We start from the raw sequence: 22,093 nt of genomic DNA on the forward strand, positions 1-22,093 counted from the left end.
GTAAATTGTGGTGGTACCTCCCCGGCTGGGAGGGCTCTTCTTATACGGCGTAGCACCCTCCTCTTCGCCCTATCACTCTAGGGATGCGCTATAAGCTGCAGGTTAAAATAAGAAGCGCGCCTCTTTGGGTAAGTTACAGTCACGCCGTTGAAAGTAACAGCCGTTCTGCCATCCTTCTTTCCCGGATTCGAGGGTGATTAACCGTTGTCCACAATTTACTTAATCCTGTAAAAATGTTGCATTGCTTCAGGTGGTCTAGCCATTTTTTCCGCTTATGTTCGCCTATTTGCCTATTGATTTCAATAGTAAGTTCTGCAACTCTTGGGTCTTCATAGGTCGAAGGACGAAGCTCATTTGATAGTTCCTTCACCTCTGCTGAGAAATTTGGTCTGATTTCGGGTATTCGACCAGCAGGTATGTAACGAGCGGCTGATGTAGAGGATCTGAGGGAGGGCAGCTCGCTGAAGCGGGGATTAATTCTCTGAACGCTTACCATTCAGCTTTCCCGCGGTTCCGAAAAGTACGGCGTTCAGTAGTTATGAAGTCGGGTGGTCTATTTACGGAGACGATGATAGGAAGGTGGTCTGAGCCAAGTGAAATTGTGGGTTGCAAGGATACGCCTAATAAATGACCTGGTGCCGCAATGGTGATATTTGGCGAGTTGCGGCAATCACCTCTTATCGTCGTAGGAGCATCTTCATTCACCGTGCAACACGTGGAGCTATTAATATGCTCGGCCAGCTCTGTACCACTCAGGTCATTACCTAAGACGGAATACACAAGTTCATGATTGGCACTGAAGTCCCCTAACACCAGACTGTTACTATCACTGATCTTCATTCATCAAGATCAGCTCTATCGATGACTGCTAGTCGGAAGATACCTTACGGCTCAGGTTAGCTTGTGAGTCCTAGTTGGCAGTGGTATCTTTCCTGCAGTCAGTATTTTGGTAATAGACAGAGGGTTTATAGGTTTAGGCTTCTGGCTCGGGTTGGGTCTCTTAGCCTTAAGGTGTGGTTCCTCCGTTGACTATCTTATCGCGGCCTTTCACGAAGAAGGGTTGGTTTTGACCCAGGTACAAAGGCCGGTTCTCTGAACGCTTGCCATTTAGCTTTCCCGCGGTTCCGAAAAGTACGGCGTTCAGTAGTTATGAAGTCGGGTGATCTATTTACGGAGACGATAATAGGAAGGTGGTCTGAGCCAAGAGAAATTGTGGGTTGCAAGGATACGCCTAATAAATTACTTACTGGCTCGGGTTGGGTCTCTTAGCCTTAAGGTGTGGTTCCTCCGTTGACTATCTTATCGCGGCCTTTCACGAAGAGGGCTGGTTTTGGCCCAGGTACAAAGGCCGGTTCCGGGTCAGATTTCTCAGTTTTTTTGTATTCCTGGTTTAAACTGTTTTCTGTTCATCTTCCTTGACTTCGCATCCTTCGACTTTAGAGAGGATGCTATGGTTGAAAAATTTTAAATCGCTTGTGTGGCGTGGGGTTAACTCAACATAGCTTCTGGTTTTGCCTCTAGGGGCTATGGGAGTCGATGTCCACATTGAACTCGATTTTGCCTCTTCGGTAATCGAGATGGGACAGAGCTTATTTAGTTCAGGATTTTTTCTGGGGCAAGTAAGCCCTTCCTAGCTTGTTCACTACCTTGAGATTAATCATTATAAGCTTGAATTCTCTTTTCTAGATGGATGAGGATTCTCTACCAACGTACTTCCTCGGGAAGACCTACGCTATGCTCTCTTCTGTTTAGCCAAACGATTTGCAGAGCTACTTGAGGTGGTGGGAACGTTATCGGCCAATCCGGTATATTTTAGAACTAAAACTTATACTCAGATGAGACTTAACTACAGCTGTTCTGCTAGTTTATAATAAAACCTAATTTTAAATTTAATTTTTTACAGATTCTAAAGGGCGTTTTCGTTTGTGAAACTAAATTGGACCATGTCAGATATCAAATGCCCACACTTGGATGTACTGTTAAAGAGGAACATTGATGTCACTAACTAACACTTCAAACTGAAGACAGTCCAAGCTTACAACCCAGTAGTTATTTAAACTTCTTTAAACTAAATTATTGTCTGCTCTCTGAAACCATCTATCTACCCAAAACAGAAACGGTGGTAATCAAGTCTCAACTTGAAACAAAGAGCCCGATTAATTTTTAGCTTTCGGAACAAAGGAGATAACGTGACTGCATTTTGTCCACCATTTTTTGCCTTAATTGAGAGCTGGAGGATATCTACCGGAAAGTGTTTACCAACCTCTACAGGAAAATTGCTTCCTTTGTTTGATTATTTTCAGAAAACAAAGCCAAAAACAAAAAACCGCAAATACATTTCGATGTCATTCAATTTTGTTTTTTCATAACAGTACGCGAGATAACACAAAAGCAAATAGCGACAGTCTGTCTAGCTGGCTGGACAGTGTCTAGTTGCATCAATCTAAACTAAAGTGGTATTCAACGTCAACACAAAGTGACATCGATTAGAGGTGTGTTGCGAGAGAGAGCGAGAAACAAAGTTTGTGTGCCACACAAAAAACCGCACACGACAAAGAGGTAGTTAGCAGCAAGTGGGTGCAGCTATTTTTAATAATTGTCATCTAGGGAGTGGAATTGCATAAACCAAATACAGGACCGACCGACCGACCCACCAACAGAAAAAACCCTGAACAAATGTCACTTTGATTGCAGCAGCGAACAATGATTAACAACTTTATTGGTCTGTGAGGGTATTTTGCCATTGGAGGAAATTGTAGATATCAGCAAACGATAAAAGGAACAATACACATCAACATCTGTTCATAGTGAGTAATACAGGTTAATATTGATACAACGATCTCGAAGGTATTTTATTAAAATTTCATTTTTTCCCAGACCCTGTGGTGTGATGGTTTATTCTATGGAAAAAAATTCAGGGTCTGATGTCAAACCGCAAGGTTTTTTCTATAGAAAAAAGTTGCAGACCCCCAGGTCTGATGGCTTTTTCTATAGAAAAAAGTTGCAGACCCCAGGTCTGCTGGTTTTTTTTATAGAAAAAAGTTGCAGACCCCCAGGTCTGATGGTTTTTTTATAGAAAAAAGTTGCAGACCCCCAGGTCTGATGGTTTTTCTATAGAAAAAAAAAGTTGCAGACCCCCAGGTCTGATGGTTTTTCTATAGAAAAAAAAAAGTTGCAGACCCCCAGGTCTGATGGTTTTTTTCTATAGAAAAAGGTTGCAGACCTACAGGTCTGATGGTTTTTTCTATAGAAAAAAAATTGCAGACCCCCCAGGTCTGATGGTTTTTTTCTATAGAAAAAAGTTGCAGACCCCCAGGTCTGACGGTTTTTTCTATAGAAAAAAGTTGCAGACCCCCAGGTCTGATGGTTTTTTCTATAGAAAAAAGTTGCAGAACTCCAGGTCTGATGGTTTTTTCTATAGAAAAGAATTGCAGACCCCCAGATCTGATGGTTTTTTCTATAGAAAACAGTTGCATACCCCCAGGTCTGATGGTTTTTTTCTATAGAAAAAAGTTGGAGACCCCCAGGTCTGATGGTTTTTTTCTATAGAAAAAAGGTCTGATGCTTTTTTCTTTAGAAAAAAGTTGCAGACCCCCATGTCTGATGGTTTTTTCTATAGAAAAAAGTTGCAGACCCCCCAGGTCTGATGGTTTTTTCTATAGAAAAAAGTTGCAGACCCCCAGGTCTGATGGTTTTTTCTATAGAAAAAAGTTGCAGACCCCCAGGTCTGATGGTTTTTTCTATAGAAAAAAGTTGCAGACCCCCAGGTCTGATGGTTTTTTCTATAGAAAAAAGTTGCAGACCCCCAGGTCTGATGGTTTTTTCTATAGAAAAAAGTTGCAGACCCCCAGGTCTGATGGTTTTTTCTATAGAAAAAAGTTGCAGACCCCCAGGTCTGATGGTTTTTTCTATAGAAAAAAGTTGCAGACCCCCAGGTCTGATGGTTTTTTCTATAGAAAAAAGTTGCAGACCCCCAGGTCTGATGGTTTTTTCTATAGAAAAAAGTTGCAGACCCCCAGGTCTGATGGTTTTTTCTATAGAAAAAAGTTGCAGACCCCCAGGTCTGATGGTTTTTTCTATAGAAAAAAGTTGCAGACCCCCAGGTCTGATGATTTTTTCTATAGAAAAAAGTTGCAGACCCCCAGGTCTGATGGTTTTTTCTATAGAAAAAAGTTGCAGACCCCCAGGTCTGATGGTTTTTTCTATAGAAAAAAGTTGCAGACCCCCAGGTCTGATGGTTTTTTCTATAGAAAAAAGTTGCAGAACCCCAGGTCTGATGGTTTTTTCTATAGAAAAAAGTTGCAGAACCCCAGGTCTGATGGTTTTTTCTATAGAAAAAATTTGCAGACCCCCAGGTCTGATGGTTTTTTCTATAGAAAAAAGTTGCAGACCCCCAGGTCTGATGGTTTTTTCTATAGAAAAAAGTTGCAGAACCCAAGGTCTGATGGTATTTTCTACAGAAAAAAGTTGCAGATCCCCAGGTCTGATGGTTTTTTTTTTATAGAAAAAAGTTTCAGACCCCCAGGTCTGATGTCTTTTTTCTATAGAAAAAAGTTGCAGACCCCCAGGTCTGATGGCTTTTTTCTATAAAAAAAAAATTTGCAGACCCCCAGGTCTGATGGTTTTTTCTATAGAAAAAGTTGCAGACCCCCAGGTCTGATGGTTTTTTCTATAGAAAAAAGTTGCAGACCCCCAGGTCTGATGGTTTTTTCTATAGAAAAAAGTTGCAGACCCCCAGGTCTGATGGTTTTTTCTATAGAAAAAAGTTGCAGACCCCCAGGTCTGATGGTTTTTTCTATAGAAAAAAGTTGCAGACCCCCAGGTCTGATGGTTTTTTCTATAGAAAAAAGTTGCAGACCCCCAGGTCTGATGGTTTTTTCTATAGAAAAAAGTTGCAGACCCCCAGGTCTGATGGTTTTTTCTATAGAAAAAAGTTGCAGACCCCAAGGTCTGATGGTATTTTCTATAGAAAAAAGTTGCAGACCCCAAGGTCTGATGGTTTTTTTTTCTATAGAAAAAAGTTTCAGACCCCCAGGTCTGATGGTTTTTTTTCTATAGAAAAAAGTTTCAGACCCCCAGGTCTGATGTTTTTTTTCTATAGAAAAAAGTTGCAGACCCCCAGGTCTGATGGCTTTTTTCTATAGAAAAAAGTTGCAGACCCCCAGGTCTGATGGTTTTTTCTATAGAAAAAAGTTGCAGACCCCCAGGTCTGATGGTTTTTTCTATAGAAAAAAGTTGCAGACCCCCAGGTCTGATGGTTTTTTCTATAGAAAAAAGTTGCAGACCCCCAGGTCTGATGGTTTTTTCTATAGAAAAAAGTTGCAGATCCCCAGGTCTGATGGTTTTTTTCTATAGAAAAAAGTTTCAGACCCCCAGGTCTGATGTCTTTTTTCTATAGAAAAAAGTTGCAGACCCCCAGGTCTGATGGCTTTTTTCTATAAAAAAAATTTGCAGACCCCCAGGTCTGATGGTTTTTTCTATAGAAAAAGTTGCAGACCCCCAGGTCTGATGGTTTTTTCTATAGAAAAAAGTTGCAGACCCCCAGGTCTGATGGTTTTTTCTATAGAAAAAGTTGCAGACCCCCAGGTCTGATGGTTTTTTCTATAGAAAAAAAGTTGCAGACCCCCAGGTCTGTGGTTTTTTTTCTATAGAAAAAAGTTGCAGACCCCCAGGTCTGTGGGTTTTTTCTATAGAAAAAAGTTGCAGACCCCCAGGTCTGTGGGTTTTTTCTATAGAAAAAAGTTGCAGACCCCCAGGTCTGTGGGTTTTTTCTATAGAAAAAAGTTGCAGACCCCCAGGTCTGTGGGTTTTTTCTATAGAAAAAAGTTGCAGACCCCCAGGTCTGTGGGTTTTTTCTATAGAAAAAAGTTGCAGACCCCCAGGTCTGTGGGTTTTTTCTATAGAAAAAAGTTGCAGACCCCCAGGTCTGTGGGTTTTTTCTATAGAAAAAAGTTGCAGACCCCCAGGTCTGTGGGTTTTTTCTATAGAAAAAAGTTGCAGACCCCCAGGTCTGTGGGTTTTTTCTATAGAAAAAAGTTGCAGACCCCCAGGTCTGTGGGTTTTTTCTATAGAAAAAAGTTGCAGACCCCCAGGTCTGTGGGTTTTTTCTATAGAAAAAAGTTGCAGACCCCCAGGTCTGTGGGTTTTTTCTATAGAAAAAAGTTGCAGACCCCCAGGTCTGTGGGTTTTTTCTATAGAAAAAAGTTGCAGACCCCCAGGTCTGTGGGTTTTTTCTATAGAAAAAAGTTGCAGACCCCCAGGTCTGTGGGTTTTTTCTATAGAAAAAAGTTGCAGACCCCCAGGTCTGTGGGTTTTTTCTATAGAAAAAAGTTGCAGACCCCCAGGTCTGTGGGTTTTTTCTATAGAAAAAAGTTGCAGACCCCCAGGTCTGTGGGTTTTTTCTATAGAAAAAAGTTGCAGACCCCCAGGTCTGTGGGTTTTTTCTATAGAAAAAAGTTGCAGACCCCCAGGTCTGTGGGTTTTTTCTATAGAAAAAAGTTGCAGACCCCCAGGTCTGTGGGTTTTTTCTATAGAAAAAAGTTGCAGACCCCCAGGTCTGTGGGTTTTTACTATAGAAAAAAGTTGCAGACCCCCAGGTCTGTGGGTTTTTTCTATAGAAAAAAGTTGCAGACCCCCAGGTCTGTGGGTTTTTTCTATAGAAAAAAGTTGCAGACCCCCAGGTCTGTGGGTTTTTTCTATAGAAAAAAGTTGCAGACCCCCAGGTCTGTGGGTTTTTTCTATAGAAAAAAGTTGCAGACCCCCAGGTCTGTGGGTTTTTTCTATAGAAAAAAGTTGCGGACCCGAAGGTCTGTGGGTTTTTTCTATAGAAAAAAGTTGCAGACCCCCAGGTCTGTGGGTTTTTTCTATAGAAAAAAGTTGCGGACCCGAAGGTCTGTGGGTTTTTTCTATAGAAAAAAGTTGCAGACCCCCAGGTCTGTGGGTTTTTTTCTATAGAAAAAAGTTGCAGACCCCCAGGTCTGTGGGTTTTTTCTATAGAAAAAAGTTGCAGACCCCCGGGTCTGTGGGTTTTTTCTATAGAAAAAAGTTGCAGACCCCCGGGTCTGTGGGTTTTTTCTATAGAAAAAAGTTGCAGACCCCCGGGTCTGTGGGTTTTTTCTATAGAAAAAAGTTGCAGACCCCCAGGTCATTGGGTTTTTTCTATAGAAAAAAGTTGCAGACCCCTAGGTCTGTGGGTTTTTTCTATAGAAAAAAGTTGCAGACTCCTGGGTCTGATGGTTTTTTCTATAGAAAAAAGTTGCAGACCCCCAGGTCTGTTGGTTTTTTCTATAGAAAAAGTTGCAGACCCCCAGGTCTGATGGTTTTTTCTATAGAAAAAAGTTGCAGACCCCCAGGTCTGATGGTTTTTTCTATAGAAAAAAGTTGCAGACCCCCAGGTCTGATGGTTTTTTCTATAGAAAAAAGTTGCAGACCCCCAGGTCTGATGGTTGTTTCTATAGAAAAAAGTTGCAGACCCCCAGGTCTGATGGTTGTTTCTATAGAAAAAAGTTGCAGACCCCCAGGTCTGATGGTTTTTTCTATAGAAAAAAGTTGCAGACCCCCAGGTCTGATGGTTTTATCTATAGAAAAAAGTTGCAGACCCCCAGGTCTGATTGTTTTTTCTATAGAAAAAAGTTGCAGACACCCAGGTCTGATGGTTTTTTCTATAAAAAAAAGTTGCAGACCCCCAGGTCTGATGGTTTTTTTCTACAGAAAAAAGTTGCAGACCCCCAGGTCTGATGGTTTTTTCTATAGAAAAAAGTTGCAGACCCCCAGGTCTGATGGTTTTTTCTATAGAAAAATGTTGCAGACCCCTAGGTCTGATGGTTTTTTCTATAGAAAAATGTTGCAGACCCCTAGGTCTGATGGTTTTTTTCTATAGAAAAAAGTTGCAGACCTCCAGGTCTGATGGTTTTTTTCTATAGAAAAAAGTTGCAGACCTCCAGGTCTGATGGTTTTTTCTATAGGAAAAATTCAGACCGTCAGATCTATTGGGTTTTTTCTATAGAAAAAAAATTCAGACCGTTAGGTCTGTTGGGTTTTTTCTATAGAAAAATTTCAGACCTTCAGGTCTGTTGGTTTTTTTCTATAGGAAAAATTTCAGACCGTTAGGTCTGTTGGGTTCTTTCTATAGAAAAAAATTTCAGACCGACAAGTCTGTGGGTTTTTTTCTATGGAAAAAATTTCAGACCGACAGGTCTGTGGTTTTTTTCTATAGGTCTGATGGTTTTAATTTGTGATTAATGTGTTGATTAATTTGAATTTTTGTTCCATAGAAAAATATCCGACACGAAGGTCACAATTTTCTTCTCTATAGCCCTGTTTGACTGTTTCAATAACAATAAATACAATTATTATGTGTTTGTATTCTGTTCAAAGAATAAAGAAAACCAAATTACAAAAACAGAAAAAAATCATCAACAATTTAAACGTAATAAAATATAATTAAAAAAACAGACACAAGACCAAAGCAAAAAACGTGCTAAACAAAAAACAGCTGTTGACGACAAGGAAGAATACGACATTTGCTTGTATTCATTCTAATGACTGGTTTTATTATTCTGGAGTATCTACCTTACGACCATCAACCTCACCAAGACCGCTGCTGATACCGCCACAGCTATTCCCCACTCTCTGTAATCCTTAGTTATTGTTATGCGTTGTTAAGTTAAAAAGAAACGTTGAATGGTTGGGCGGTTGACTGAGTGAGGGAGCGTGTTTTGTCGTTTTTGTTTATACATATACCCCCAATACCTGCCTGTTTGTTGACTCCAACAGCAGCTGTTGTTGTCGTGATCCCCTTTTTCTTTTGCAATTGCATTCACCCGAGCGACCAAGCGTTGTGCATTTATTTTTCACATACAAAAAAAAGTAATCTCAAAGAAAACAGCAGGAACACAAACAGTCATCGCCACCGCGGGTTTTGCATGTTTGTTTGGCTGTGTGGTGGGACCAAAAAAACAGAGAAAGAGAGCCAGCCAACCAACCAGTCATTCAGTCACACAATGCTCAAGCTATTTACAAAACAGCAACGACGATTCATTCAGAGTCCAACACTGCCATCATAGTCGTCATACTGCCGCTGCAGCAAATGCATGCGTTTCTGTTTTCTTCGTTCGGTACGCTATTATTGCAGTTTTCATAGACAAGCTTCTGGCTTCTTTTTTGTAAGCTGTTTCTTCATTCTGCAAAGTGAACGTCGTGAATACGAAAATTCGATTTTGCTGCGAATTCTGGTTGATACCGTCGCCGTGCTCCGCGTCCATTTGTTATTATTGGTGTCGTTCGTTGTCTATCTATTTGTCTGTCCGTCTGTGTCTGCTGGTGGATATCTTTTCTTTGTGTCTGTCGGTCGTGGTGCAGTCAGCCAGCCAGCCAGCTAGGCAGTCATCCATCCGTGTGGTGTATGCAACAACATTACATTTCATTCTCGTGTGACTCTTTGGAACGTTTAGTTGTGGTTTCTCCAGTGGTAGTAGAGCTGATAGCCCACCAGCTGCCTAACTCGTTAAGAAATAAAGAAACAAAAAACAACCAAACTGAGTGACTGACTGATTGGTTTTTGCTCTAATTATTTTTTGCGCGGAAGACTTGTTTCACTGTGAAAAAAAAAAAAAACATAGAAAATCATAACAAATCGCAAGTCAAAGAAGCCAAAATACAAAATATTTATTAAAGAAATAAATCCAACCACAAATTGTGGCAAAAAATAATAATAAAAAAACAACAACAACAAAAAGTAGTACGATTTTATCTACAACTTTATCGCGTGTGTACTTTTTTGCTACATTGTTGCTTGATTTTTTTATACCTAGTTTCAATTTAAAAAAATTTCGAACTTTGAAGTAAGTGTTGTTTATGTGGTCTAGCCTCGTTTTTTAATTTAATTTTTTTGCTTTAGATTTAAATGTCAGATTTCTTTTTTAAAAAATTGTGTCGTTTCTTTAAATTAAATGTGCCTTTTTTTCTTTCGTTATTTTTAGATTGAAAAATTTTAAACGATCATTTTGTGTAAACAAACAGTCGCAACTTGTATACCACAAGCGGTAGCAGCAACAAGCAAGCACTCGACTCAGAAAAATAAAACCGCCAACAAAGAAAGAGGAAGCATTTTGCCCCCAAAAAAAATTACAACAAAAATCAAACAAAGAGTAAGTTAATGTTAAGATGTAATTAATGGTAATGTTAATGCAACAAATAAGTGAACAAAAGTTTGCAAATGTAAATATCATTTTTTGAGATTTTACAAATTCAGTATTATATGTAATTTATAAATATTTATTCTTATTGGATCAAATGTCGATTTTGAGAAGTGTTTGATTTGAAAAATGTGTTTTTTTTTTTTGAAAGTTCATAAGTTCAAATGCTGTACTGCATGCCCACAGCGTATGGGCCGCATAATGCGGCAGCCAATATTGAAAAATATAAAAAAAAATTTAAGAATTGCTAAATAAAATAAAATGGCTTAACTCTAGTTTAGTAAAAACTCTCCGATTTTTTTGAAATTTTTACCAGAGGTAGATATTGTTGCGCTGATCACGGAAATGTATAATTTTCTTGGGGGACCCGGTTACCCGGTTATTGGACCCGAAAGTCCGGGTACAAAACCCGGGTTGGACCCGGCTCTACTGAACCGATTGCTACAAAATGGGTATCATATGGAAATACCTATCCAACAAGTGGTCATATAATGGGGTTATTTCCAGGTGGTCAGGTGATATAACCAAAAAACTGATTTTTGGACCCGGATTTTTCCATAAAACCCTCAAAAAGTCGAAAATGGGTCCATTATGGGTGCCCGGTTAATGTATGTCAGATTATAGCTCCCACTTTAGCCTTTCCAAAATGGAGCTATATGTTGTGATACCTTCTCTGGATCAAGAGATATCGGAGAGTTTTTACTAAACTAGAGTTGTTCCAATAAAATATTTGTTTCTGTACTTTGGACCAAAGTCGTGACACTTTCTAAATTTTATGAACCGACTTTCAATTTCACTGTATATTACAATCTTCACATTTGCCCTACATGAAATCAGGATTTATACTCATTTCATTTATTTATTTCAAATAATTAAAAAACCTATTTTTTTATACAACAAACCAACAGAAATTATTAAGGGGTCGTTAGTTTTGACTTTGAAGATGAGCCCTAGCGGTGCACTCCTTCATCTACCTCCCCCAAAATAGTCCAAAATTGATGTTTAAGTGCATTTTAAGATCTGTTGGAAAATCCTCTGGAAATTTATACCAAAGCTACTCCTTGTGGTCCTGTTTACAGCGATATTATGTTTTTCGTGGTCAAGTGTATGCATCCTGACGTGGTTTTCCAAAAAGTTCTAAATTATACGGTGACCAACTGAAATGACTGGTGGGCGCGATATCTATCGAAAAGAAATGACTACCAAAAATAAGATCCACTTATTGGGAAAAGTATTTTGGTTGCGTAGCCGTATTCGATTCGATGAAAGTTTCAGTCCACACAAGTTGATGGTATATCTTTGTCGGCAAAACAGACTGTTAATTTTTTACAATTAATACTGATATTGAACAAATTTTACAAAATGTTCTTTCGTTTCACTTATTTTAGTTTCTATTGAGTCGCCCATAATCGACCCCTACGACAAATAGTCTCAAGGGGTTATCGCCAGTTGTGCAGGCCAGACCTTTTTTATCTGAAAGAGCAAATCTTAAATTATTTTGGAATCATTGGTTTTGAAAAATAATAAAATCCTTTGCTTGTAAAAGCGATTTGCAGTGTCAACGATCGAACGGTGGAAAACGAATAGGCCGATCTTCATATGTGTCGCTGGGAGTTTTAAGAACCTAATAACCTTGTCTTTAAGCGGTATAGATTTTTATAATATCTATTTTTCAAAATTTTTATTTTAATCCACAATATTAAGCTAAAGTTGACGTAAAACACGGATTTTTTTCCCAAATTTTTGTGTTTTTTTATTTTGTTATAGCATTAGGTGTGTACGATAACTTTCCCAGCAATAATTACTCAGTCAGTTCCAGCAACCTCTCTCAGTGAATTTTACTCTCTCAAGCAAGAAAAATTGCAGAAAGTTATCGAACAGCATTTTGCAAAAACTTGCAAGAAAGTCAGCTGTTTCCGAAAATGTATGAAATTTGTTTTTGTTCCTTTTGATATTTTAAACCAAACGGAACAAAAACATAAATTTTAAAATTGCAGTTTACTTATTTAATGCTTTAATCTTATCCACAACGCTTTTCTTGGTAAAAATGTTAACATTTCGAATTGTTTACATTGAACAGATGATTAAAAGTCAGCTGATCAGACTTGTAAATTTTTAGCGGGACAAATTTTCCCAGCAAAAATTTGCAAGTTCTCAGTCACAAAACTCTCCAAAAATCTCTCCAAACTCGCTCTCTTTTGCTGGATAATTTTGTTATCGAACAGCATTCAGCAAAAATTTCTACGAATTTGTAGAAATTTTTGGGTTATCGTACAGACATAATTTTGTTATCGAACAGCATTCAGTAAAAATTTGTACGAATTCATACAAATTTTTGGGTTATCGTACAGACCTATTGTCTGTTACCTGTTCTTCCATGGTTACAAAGATTCATTTGGCTTATGAATTCCCCCGCAATTGGCCTAAAACGCAAGCAAATTGATGAACAATTTAAATATGCTATAAAAACTTAATCATAAATGTTGCATTCAAATAAAGTCAGGACTTTGTTAAGAATATAGTAAGAGTATTTTCTCAATAAAAATCCAAGAGAATATTATTTAAGAATACACCTACCTTTAAAGTTTTCGGCACTTATAAAAGAAGTGCCGATAGCTATAGGTTTTGGAGAAAAAAAGTTATTTTCAAAAAGCATCTTTCTCAAAAATATAATTTTCATAAAAAATTTTAACTTTCCTATTTTTAACATTAGTTATAACTTTTTTAAAAATTCTCGGAGCTAAGTGTATTTTTATTTGTCTAGTTTAAAGACAATATTTTACATATTTAATAAGCTCTTCAAAATATAAGATCAGTACCATGGCACAATTACCCAGGTAGTGGCATCGTAAAATTTTGAATATGTTATGTCAAAACTTTCTTTATGTTGTTGGGGAAATTACAACAAAAATAATTTTTTTATAAAGGGATTTGACTTTTCATATTCTATCAGCTGGTGTGATACCACTACCTGGTAGTTCTGCCATGATCAGTACATTCGTTTTCGAGCTTCAAAAATGACATTTCGAGACACACGACTTTCTTTTATTTTATTTATTTTTTGAAAGTGATAAGTAGGGGTAGTAACCCCTTATATTGAATTATTTCCTCTTTCAACGTCGTCATTTTCATTTCGATATTCGGTCTGGGTAAGAAAATATTCGATACATTTTTTATACCCTACACCACCTTGTGGTAAGGGGTGTTGTGTCTTTGTTTATTAGTTTGTAACATGCAAAAGGAAACGAGATAGACCCATAGTTCCTTTTATAGATATACATAGAATCACTTTCTGAGTAGATTTACTCATGTCCGTCTGTCCATGTATTTTTGTAAACAAATACGTATTGTCCGATTCGCATGAAAATTTGGGAAGATAGTATTTTTGGCCAAAGGACGAACGCTATTTATTTTGGTAAAAATCGGTTCAGATTTGGATATAGCCCCCATATACATTATCGCCCGATTTAAGGCATTTGGTGCACGAAACACGCTATATATGTCCGATTTCAATTTCAAATTTGGAATGTGCGACGGTATTTAGTCTAGAAATAAGTGTGCCAAATTATATAGAAATCGGTCAAATTTTGATATAGCTCCCATATATACAAGGTGGCGCAAAAGTAAACTTCCGATGTTTTTTGGCCGTAATTTAAAAAAAAAATGAAAAACTTTGATTCTTCTTGTGGATTATTTTTATTTGGTCTTTTAATTTTTTTTACACCAAGTCGAGAATATGATGTCAGATAAATGGCCGCCGCCACAGACTATTGTTATTTGAGCCCTTTTTATGGCATTTTCCATCACTTTGGCCAAAACTTCCAGCGATAGGTCCTCACATTCTTGCCGGATATTGTCTTTAATAGCTGAAAGAGTTTGAAGCTTGTTGACATAAACCCGCGACTTCAAAAAGCCCCACAAAAAGAAGTCTGGAGCGGTCAAATCAGGCGATCTGCGACGAAATGCTCGTTGTGCCAAAGTCACCGACCGATTATTGGTCAAATAAATAGTCACCAATATTCCGCTTTCTGGAGCAGTGTAGCGTAACATTGTTTATTAACGTGTATTTCGCATGTGTTTATTACACAAATGTCAAAACAGAACTGACATTAGGGGCCAATCGCAAAATCTATTGCATTTTCTGTTAAGAGGATTACTTTTGCGCCACCTTGTATTTTCAGCCGATTTTAGGTATTTGATGCACGAAACGAGCTATATATATCCGATTTCAATCAAATTTGAATTGTTTGCCGGGATTTGGCCTAGAAATAACTGTGCCAAATCATATCGAAATCGGTTCAGGTTTGGATATAGCTCCCATATATATTTTCGACCGATATGAGGTATTTGATGCACGAAACACTCTATATATGTCCAATTTTGATATAATTTGGACTATGTGACGGAATTTGGTCTACAAATAAATGTGAAAAATTATATCGAAATCTGTTCTGATTTGGATTTAGCTCCCATATATATTTTACATATTCACAGTGGTGTACGGTATTATATAGTGTACCCCACCCGACTTTGATCCTTTCTTACTGGTTTTTATTTATTTATTTTTTTTTTTGAAAATTCAGTAAAATATACCGGTTGCTTAAGAAATTATTGCGTCTTGAGAATGACTATCCATATATTTTTTTGTAATTTGTACACCAATTTTTATTTAGTCATATCTCGGAGATCTGTAAAGCTCTTTCAAAAAAGTATTGCCTCGTATAAAAAAACTACACCAGATTCAAAAATATTCCTACAGAAAAAAATTCCAGAATATAGCTAATGTTGGTTCCTAAATATTTTCCAATCATAACCAAATTCAATACCTTTGTTGTTGAGAGGCTTAACTTAACACGGAGCCGAAACGGGCGACCTCTAGAGCAGGGATGTGTGAAGAGAGAACCGTTCACGGAGCGCACAAGTGGGTGTTGTCGCTAAAAGACTCCTAAGAATCCTAAAGAAAAATTTCAAAATCGGCTCGGATTTTAATATTAGCTATATTATAACGCCCAAATTACATATAATAAATTCCTTGTATAATATACACTTGTTTGTTTCATCGAAATATGTTTATACCCCAAGTATGTTTGGACAAAATCCGTTTCAGACAACGGATCAACCAATTAGGCCCTTGTCCAAACATAGATCAAGTTCGAAGATGGGCCATATCGGTCTACACCTTCCGGTACCATCTCCCCGCAAAAGTTCAACATTTTTTGCTAAAATGATGCACACAATAACTCTCAAAGGTGAACCCGATTCTTCCAGACATAGATCAGTTTCGAATATGGACTACATCGGTCCACCCCTTCGGGTATCTCCCACACAAAATTTCGAAAATTTTGTCGGTTTAGGAACACTTCTCGGATCGTCATAAAATTGTGTGTTCGTTGTTTTTTTTTTTTTACTTGGCGTCGTTTATATCATAAAATTGGCCTAATCGCCGTTACTACTAGACCCACTTTAGTGGTTGCTGTTGTTGAAACAGTGTTTATTATTATGTTTGTGTGTTCGCTCTTCTGTTCAATCTGGCGCTGGGTCTATCTCCAGTTCCAGAAAATTGGCTGCTTCGATGGATGTAACCACAGATTCACTGGAGTTAGATGAGTAGGTTTGGCAGGGCAGTTGAAAAGGTGTTTTATGTCGTGCGGGCCCATGCCGCATACTGGGCAGATGTCTTGCACGGCGCGGTCGATTTCCGCCCAATAAGAATTTAGGAGACTGCAATATCCCGGCCGTAGTTGAGCCAAAACTACTCTGGTTTGTCGTGGCAGCTGACGCTCCTCAGCTGCGATAGATGGGGTTTGTACTCCGAGGACTTTATTCGCCCTATATTTGCTTATGGCTTTAGGAACTGCATCTGTGCGAATGTTATTTAAGCCTGCTTGATATACCTGTTGATCTAGGGGTTCTCTCCTGTATCGTTGGACCCCTCTTCCTCTAGATCGTAGATATTCTCCTTGATTCGCCTGAATGTGTCGGGCCTATCCACCAGATGGTGATTGGGATGGTCTCACGATAACATCCTAGCAAGTACTGCAACGAAAGCATCTCATTGTGTTGCTTTACTGCAAGTATCTTTGCTTCCTCATGTAGATGGTCCACTGAAGTCTTGAGGAGGCACCCTATTGATGTTCTCAGGGAGGCATTCTGACAAGCTTGAATCTTTTCCCAATGCATATCAAATAAATTCGAGGACCAAACTGGCGCCGCATAGCTTACCACAGAACGAGGACCTTGTTCCTATATTTCAGTTTGTCGCAGATAGCTGTGGCATGCTCGGACGACGTGCACGAAGTGTCAAATGTGACCCCTAGAATTTTGGGGCAGTTTGCGGTCAGAATTCTGCCACCATCGACCACGACATTCAACCAATCCCACGGCAGCGGGTTCTTTCGTACCGGATTGACCCGAAACCGTAGTGTTTCGGCCAGCGGCTGCCAACCCAGCATCAAACCTATGCTTCTACGTAGGGTTATATGCTGCTACAACAACGACATTCAACTATCTTCTATACTGCGCAGTCCTGCGCAGACAATGCGGTGAACAGAGTGGCCGTTGATTTAGTGGCGGATGTCTGCATATTCCTCGCGTGGAAAAAGGTGGTAAGATCGGTTAAATAGGAGTTCAGTCCCTAGCAGAAGTTATCAGGGTAGGTACCTGACGCCAAAATTTTATGCTGGCCGGTGGGCCCGACACTTGTTGAAAAAAGTGACAACTTTATACACCGCGACACGAATGGACTAGGTTGTATCTGAAATGCAAGACAGTTTTAATATCATAGTAAGGATAGTGCAATGATAAGCATACCTTCCTTCGCACTGAATGCTTGCTTTCATACTTTTCCTCGTTATACCTTTCTGCTGTAGAAAATAAATAAATATAAATATTCCAACCTGATACATGACTGGATGAAATAATATGATGTGCAAAGTTCGCACCAATCAGAAACTCCCTGCGAGTTGCCATTTGCGGGTTTGCCATTTTTGTTGGTGCCGTTAGGGTTTCATGGAGCTTTTGGCCAATATCTCAGGATGTATGGACTTACGCAAGAAAATAAGTGCACCTTCGTAAAGGGAGCAGCAAGTACAACCTACTGAAAAAAATTCAGAACGATCCGAGAGGAGCTCTTAAACTTCAGTTTATCGGAATTTTGTGTGGGAGGTACCCGAAAGAGTGGACCGTTAAAGTCCATATTCGAACCCGATCCATATCTGGAAGGAAAAATACGATGTGCAAAGTTTGGACCAAATCGATTGCTCCCTTCAAGAGTTCACATCAGTTTACAGACAAATTTTGAACTTTTGTGGGGGAGGTAACCGAAGGAGTGGACCGATATGGCCCATCTTTGAACTTAAACTAAGCTTGGACAAAATATTACTATACTCAAAATTTGGTTCGAATCGGTTGATCCGTTCGAGAGTTATCGTGCGCACCAGTCAGCCAGACATGGCTAAATCGACTCCAAATTGTCTGAAAGGAATTTCGTCCAAACATACTTGGGGTCTAAAACTGTTATTTCGATGAGGCACATTTTTGGCCGTAAAGGCTGAGGGTATGTATAAAAATGGCTGCACTTATTAATATGAGAACAGATTTCCCCCTTATCGCTTCTGGTTGTTCGTGAGAAATTGCAAGGATAGCGGTCATATGCTCTTTCTAAGGACTATATCTTTGGTCGGGGAATTAAATGTCAAAATAAGTTTATTGGCAGAAAATGTCAATTCATTCTTTTTCATAAAGGTGGAAACCGAAACTCATTGGAATGAGGTCATGTGAAAAATATAGAACATGAAACGTTTTTAATGTCGTGACTTCCATCTTTTATATTGCTTTGGGGCAAATATGAAACATTTAATATTATAGAAATTATATAATTTAATATTGAGTCATGGTTAATTGTTTTTATTGTTTTCTTATAACATCTATTAGCCTGAAAATTAAAATCACGTGGAATTTTTAATTTTTTCTAATCGAATAATTAAAGCAGAGACATATAAAGAATTGATGAAATTTTAACTTCTCACAAACTTTACAATATTTAATGAATCTTAAAATATTTATTGATAAAAAAACTGTATAAATATCTATAGGAGGTTTCCCGCAAAAAGATTTTTTTCCAGTCTTTTGTCACTTATTTTGTTGTTGCTTTTAACAATACCTTATTTCAAGTTCTCTTAATTATCCCATTTGTCTTTACTTATTTGCAGCTTTAATCAACAAAACAACAACACTGCACCTCTACTAAATAATAACAATAACAACAACAGCAAAAATGGTGAAAACATTTCAAGCTTATTTACCGTCCACAAATCGGACCTATTCATGTGTTCATTGCCGAGCTCATTTAGCGTCACACGATGAGCTTATCTCAAAATCATTTCAGGGTAGCCAAGGACCAGCATACCTCTTTAATTCCGTTGTCAATGTCGGCTGTGGACAAACGGAAGAAAGGGTACTGTTAACCGGCCTACATGCTGTGGCCGATATTTATTGTGAATGTTGTAAAACTCCATTGGGTTGGAAATATGAGCATGCCTATGAATCGAGTCAAAAATATAAAGAAGGCAAATATATTATAGAACTGGCACATATGATTAAAGAAAATGGCTGGGATTGAACAAAGGCAGCAAACACAGCAATGGACGTTTATCGAATGTCAAATGTTCTGTAATGTGTAAAGGCAGCAGCAGCAGTGCAAGAGCAAAAGAAATGCAGACATTATTGCTAAGAATAAGAAAAAGAACAACAACAACATCAACAAAAACAACAATTAAAACAACGATGGAACGTGATAAACGGCAACGTTGCGAGCACTGGTTCGGGGAGAAGTAGTGGCCGGGAGTTTAGTATAAAACCAAAACCCATTCAAAAACAACAACAGCAACAACAATATGATCAACATTTCTAAATCAGCATCTACAGCAATAAGAAAAATAAAAACAAAACTAACAATATAGTAAAGCGCCAGTGGAGAGTAAATAAGTTAAAACAGCTAAATAGTTTAAAATACAACTAAACATACATACACACAGCCATATATATGTAAATCATATTGCGTAGGCTGCTGGTGATTGTCGAAAGTGATATGAGATTGCAAATCAAACAAGAAACAGCAGTATTTGGTTTATTTTCATATATACATTGTGTCTGGACACCACTATATAACAATACAACAGCAACAACAAATAGTAGTAATTAGTACTAGAACGATGACATGAAAGAGGACCATTAAGCTTTTGTAGTAGAGAAGAAGAAGAAGAAGGAGCTGCAAACTAAGGGATTTGCAATGCTTTGATTGTCGTTATGTCTGTCTGCCGCCTGCCTATATTGACGGAGTTCATTATTTTTTGTATTAATTTTTCTTTCCTTTATTGTAGAAAGGTTTGAATTTAAGAGTGTGTTTCTACTTTATATAGATGCATATGTATAATTATTATTATTAGTATGTAGTTATATATTTTTTTCAATTAAATTGTATTCCTCCCAATGGAATTCAATTACATCCCAGTGAACATTTCCATTAAAGTTTTTTTTGGCAATTTGCTGGTATCAAGTTTGGATTTTAAAAACACTAAAACGAATTGATTATTTATCTTTCGAACTTTTGAGAAAAAATGAAGTTCTAATCAGAAATTTATTCATTTTTTAGATTTTTAATGCAAACAATTTTCATTCATATCTTTTTGAAGTCAAGTGAAAATTGATTTAAATTTTATTTTAAAATAAAATCTAAATAAAAATTGAAAATCCTTTACGAACAATTTCCTTCACTTCCTGCAAAGCTTCTCCACTAAAAAAAGACTGAAGATGGATGGATGGATATTATATCCTGTCCCCAAATTGTTACAAAGTTTTGGTTTAAAAAATTTCCACAATTCCAATATTATTATAAAAATGTTCTATCCATCATTCATATTTTTCCGGAAAAAGGTTCACTGGGATGTCTACATGCAGTGCTAGATAATTATGAAATTAATTAATGCAAAACAAGTATAATAATTATTTTTTATTAAATGTATCCTATATAGAAATGTAATCTACACACACACATGTCCACATGCCAATCATAAAACTAATCAACCACCACCACACATCAATCATTGACCCACCTATGTAGGACAAAAATATTAGAAAGAAAAACAAATTTAAAACACACACACAACATACAACACATGCAGACACTCCTTACAGACACATATATTTTCCCATTAGGGTCACATTTTAAAAAGAAATTTTCTTATGCTTTGAAAAAAAGGAACACAAACTCTCTGTCTCTAAATCTTCCCTCCCAAAGAAAAGAATATCATTGGTATCATATTTCGAAATTTCCAATGTTCAATAATTTTTGTTTGGACCATAACTTTTTCTTGTTCAAAAAGCCTCCCGCTCTCCCCAAAATAATATTGAAAATGCTTAAAGCATACACGCGTTTATTAATTTGAGCACTTTCATGCTACCAAATACAACGTTAAGAGCTATGCCTTTAAGCATTTCATCTCCTAGTAAGACTTTGCCGTTTTTTACTTTCCACTCCAAGCTATCATTAACACCACCATCTCCACCATGATGCATTACAAGAAATACTCGCTTTGTTTTTTTCTTAGTTTTGTTTTTCATAATTATCAAAACCACACATTCAACCAACGAGTAATGTTTCTATGTTTCTAATGTTTCAAGATAATTTATAGACTTTCAATATACGAGCATACATATGTGTTTCTTTAGATTTTTTAAATACATACCATGTGAACTAGTAGTGATGGTCATAATAATTACAATTTTTATGTATTTTGTGAGTTTTGTTAAGAAAGTCCGAATTTACATTAGGCGAGTTTACTTGCGGCAATTGTCAGTTTGATGGAGAGAGAGGTGAGGCATATGGTAACCCTTTGCCTCTCAGCCCCCTCTCTCACCTACAAACTGACAATTGCCGCAAGTAAACTCGCCTAATGTAAATTGGCCCTAAGAATCCTAAAATCATTCATTCCATGATCACGAAAATCCACCATAAAGATCTTAAACAGTATTCAATTAATTTTAAATTTCATAAATCATTGTAACATAAAATTTATTAAAATTCCATATCTTCGATACATGATATTTTGTTTTTAAACCAGATATACAGAATTTAGGTAATTTGTTCATGATTACAAAACAAGGCTGAAGATGAGTCAAAGATTTCGATATCGGAAAAATCATGTGTAATGAAAAAATACTTATTTTACTTAAAACAGTATTTTGCAGATGAAACCCAAATTGGTACATTTTTCCCTCTATTAGAATCCGAAAGGAACAACCTTCACAACTAACACATTCGCTTAAATTAACCTCATGCCATTGTTGTCAATATTTCAATTATAATTGAAATATGTATTCACATATGTGTTTGGAAGAAGATTAAAATTGGAAATAGAAAAGTTCCCACGTTAATTCAAATCGTTTCATTGTGATGAACCTCCTTAGAATCAAGGACAGGATTTGTCACTTAACTCTCTGATTTGCTAATAGTCCGCTTTGTTATCAAGATTCGAAATGTCCGTTTGAGCAACATATTATTTTTAGTTCAGTTAATTTAGATACCTGCATTTCACAAATATTTTAGGCATTCAAATCTTCTTAATTACTGAAATCATAAATTGTTCTAGTTCCATTCCGTTCCAGACCAGAAGCAGAAGGTTCATTATCATTAAACTAATTTTAGAATTGGGTAGCACTCTCTAATATGAGAGAGGTCTTTAAATAGCGTGGCGAAAATTAATTTTCTTTACTCTGACTTATTGTGTGGTCATATGATTTGGGAGCATATAAAAATTACTTCTTCTGGTATGTGATGAAAACCGATTCGAGTCAAAATGGCATACATTTCTGTTGTTTTTGATGATAAATCTATATTT

General features: G+C 37.4%; 1 protein-coding gene across 19 annotated transcripts in view; it reads left to right on the forward strand.

The window, feature by feature from the left end:
* Window positions 1-20,343, forward strand: part of Ypel (Yippee-like) — a 133,209-nt gene extending 112,866 nt beyond the window's left edge. For 18 of the 19 annotated variants that reach the window (XM_073975189.1, XM_073975187.1, XM_073975192.1 and 15 more), the window contains exons 4-6: window positions 1,904-2,807; window positions 9,981-10,148; window positions 18,407-20,343. In XM_073975189.1, the coding sequence (XP_073831290.1) occupies window positions 18,472-18,816 (345 nt within the window). In that variant the 5' untranslated portion in view covers window positions 1,904-2,807; window positions 9,981-10,148; window positions 18,407-18,471 and the 3' untranslated portion in view covers window positions 18,817-20,343. Of the gene's footprint in view, window positions 1-1,903; window positions 2,808-8,583; window positions 9,843-9,980; window positions 10,149-18,406 lie in introns of those variants that run through there. The other variant, XM_073975200.1, reaches the window with a different exon arrangement.
* The last annotated feature ends 1,750 nt before the right edge of the window (window positions 20,344-22,093 follow it).

Source organism: Musca autumnalis, unplaced genomic scaffold, assembly GCF_047663935.1.
Source record: "Musca autumnalis isolate F117 unplaced genomic scaffold, ASM4766393v1 scaffold_3, whole genome shotgun sequence".
Classification (NCBI taxonomy): Eukaryota; Metazoa; Arthropoda; class Insecta; order Diptera; family Muscidae; genus Musca; species Musca autumnalis.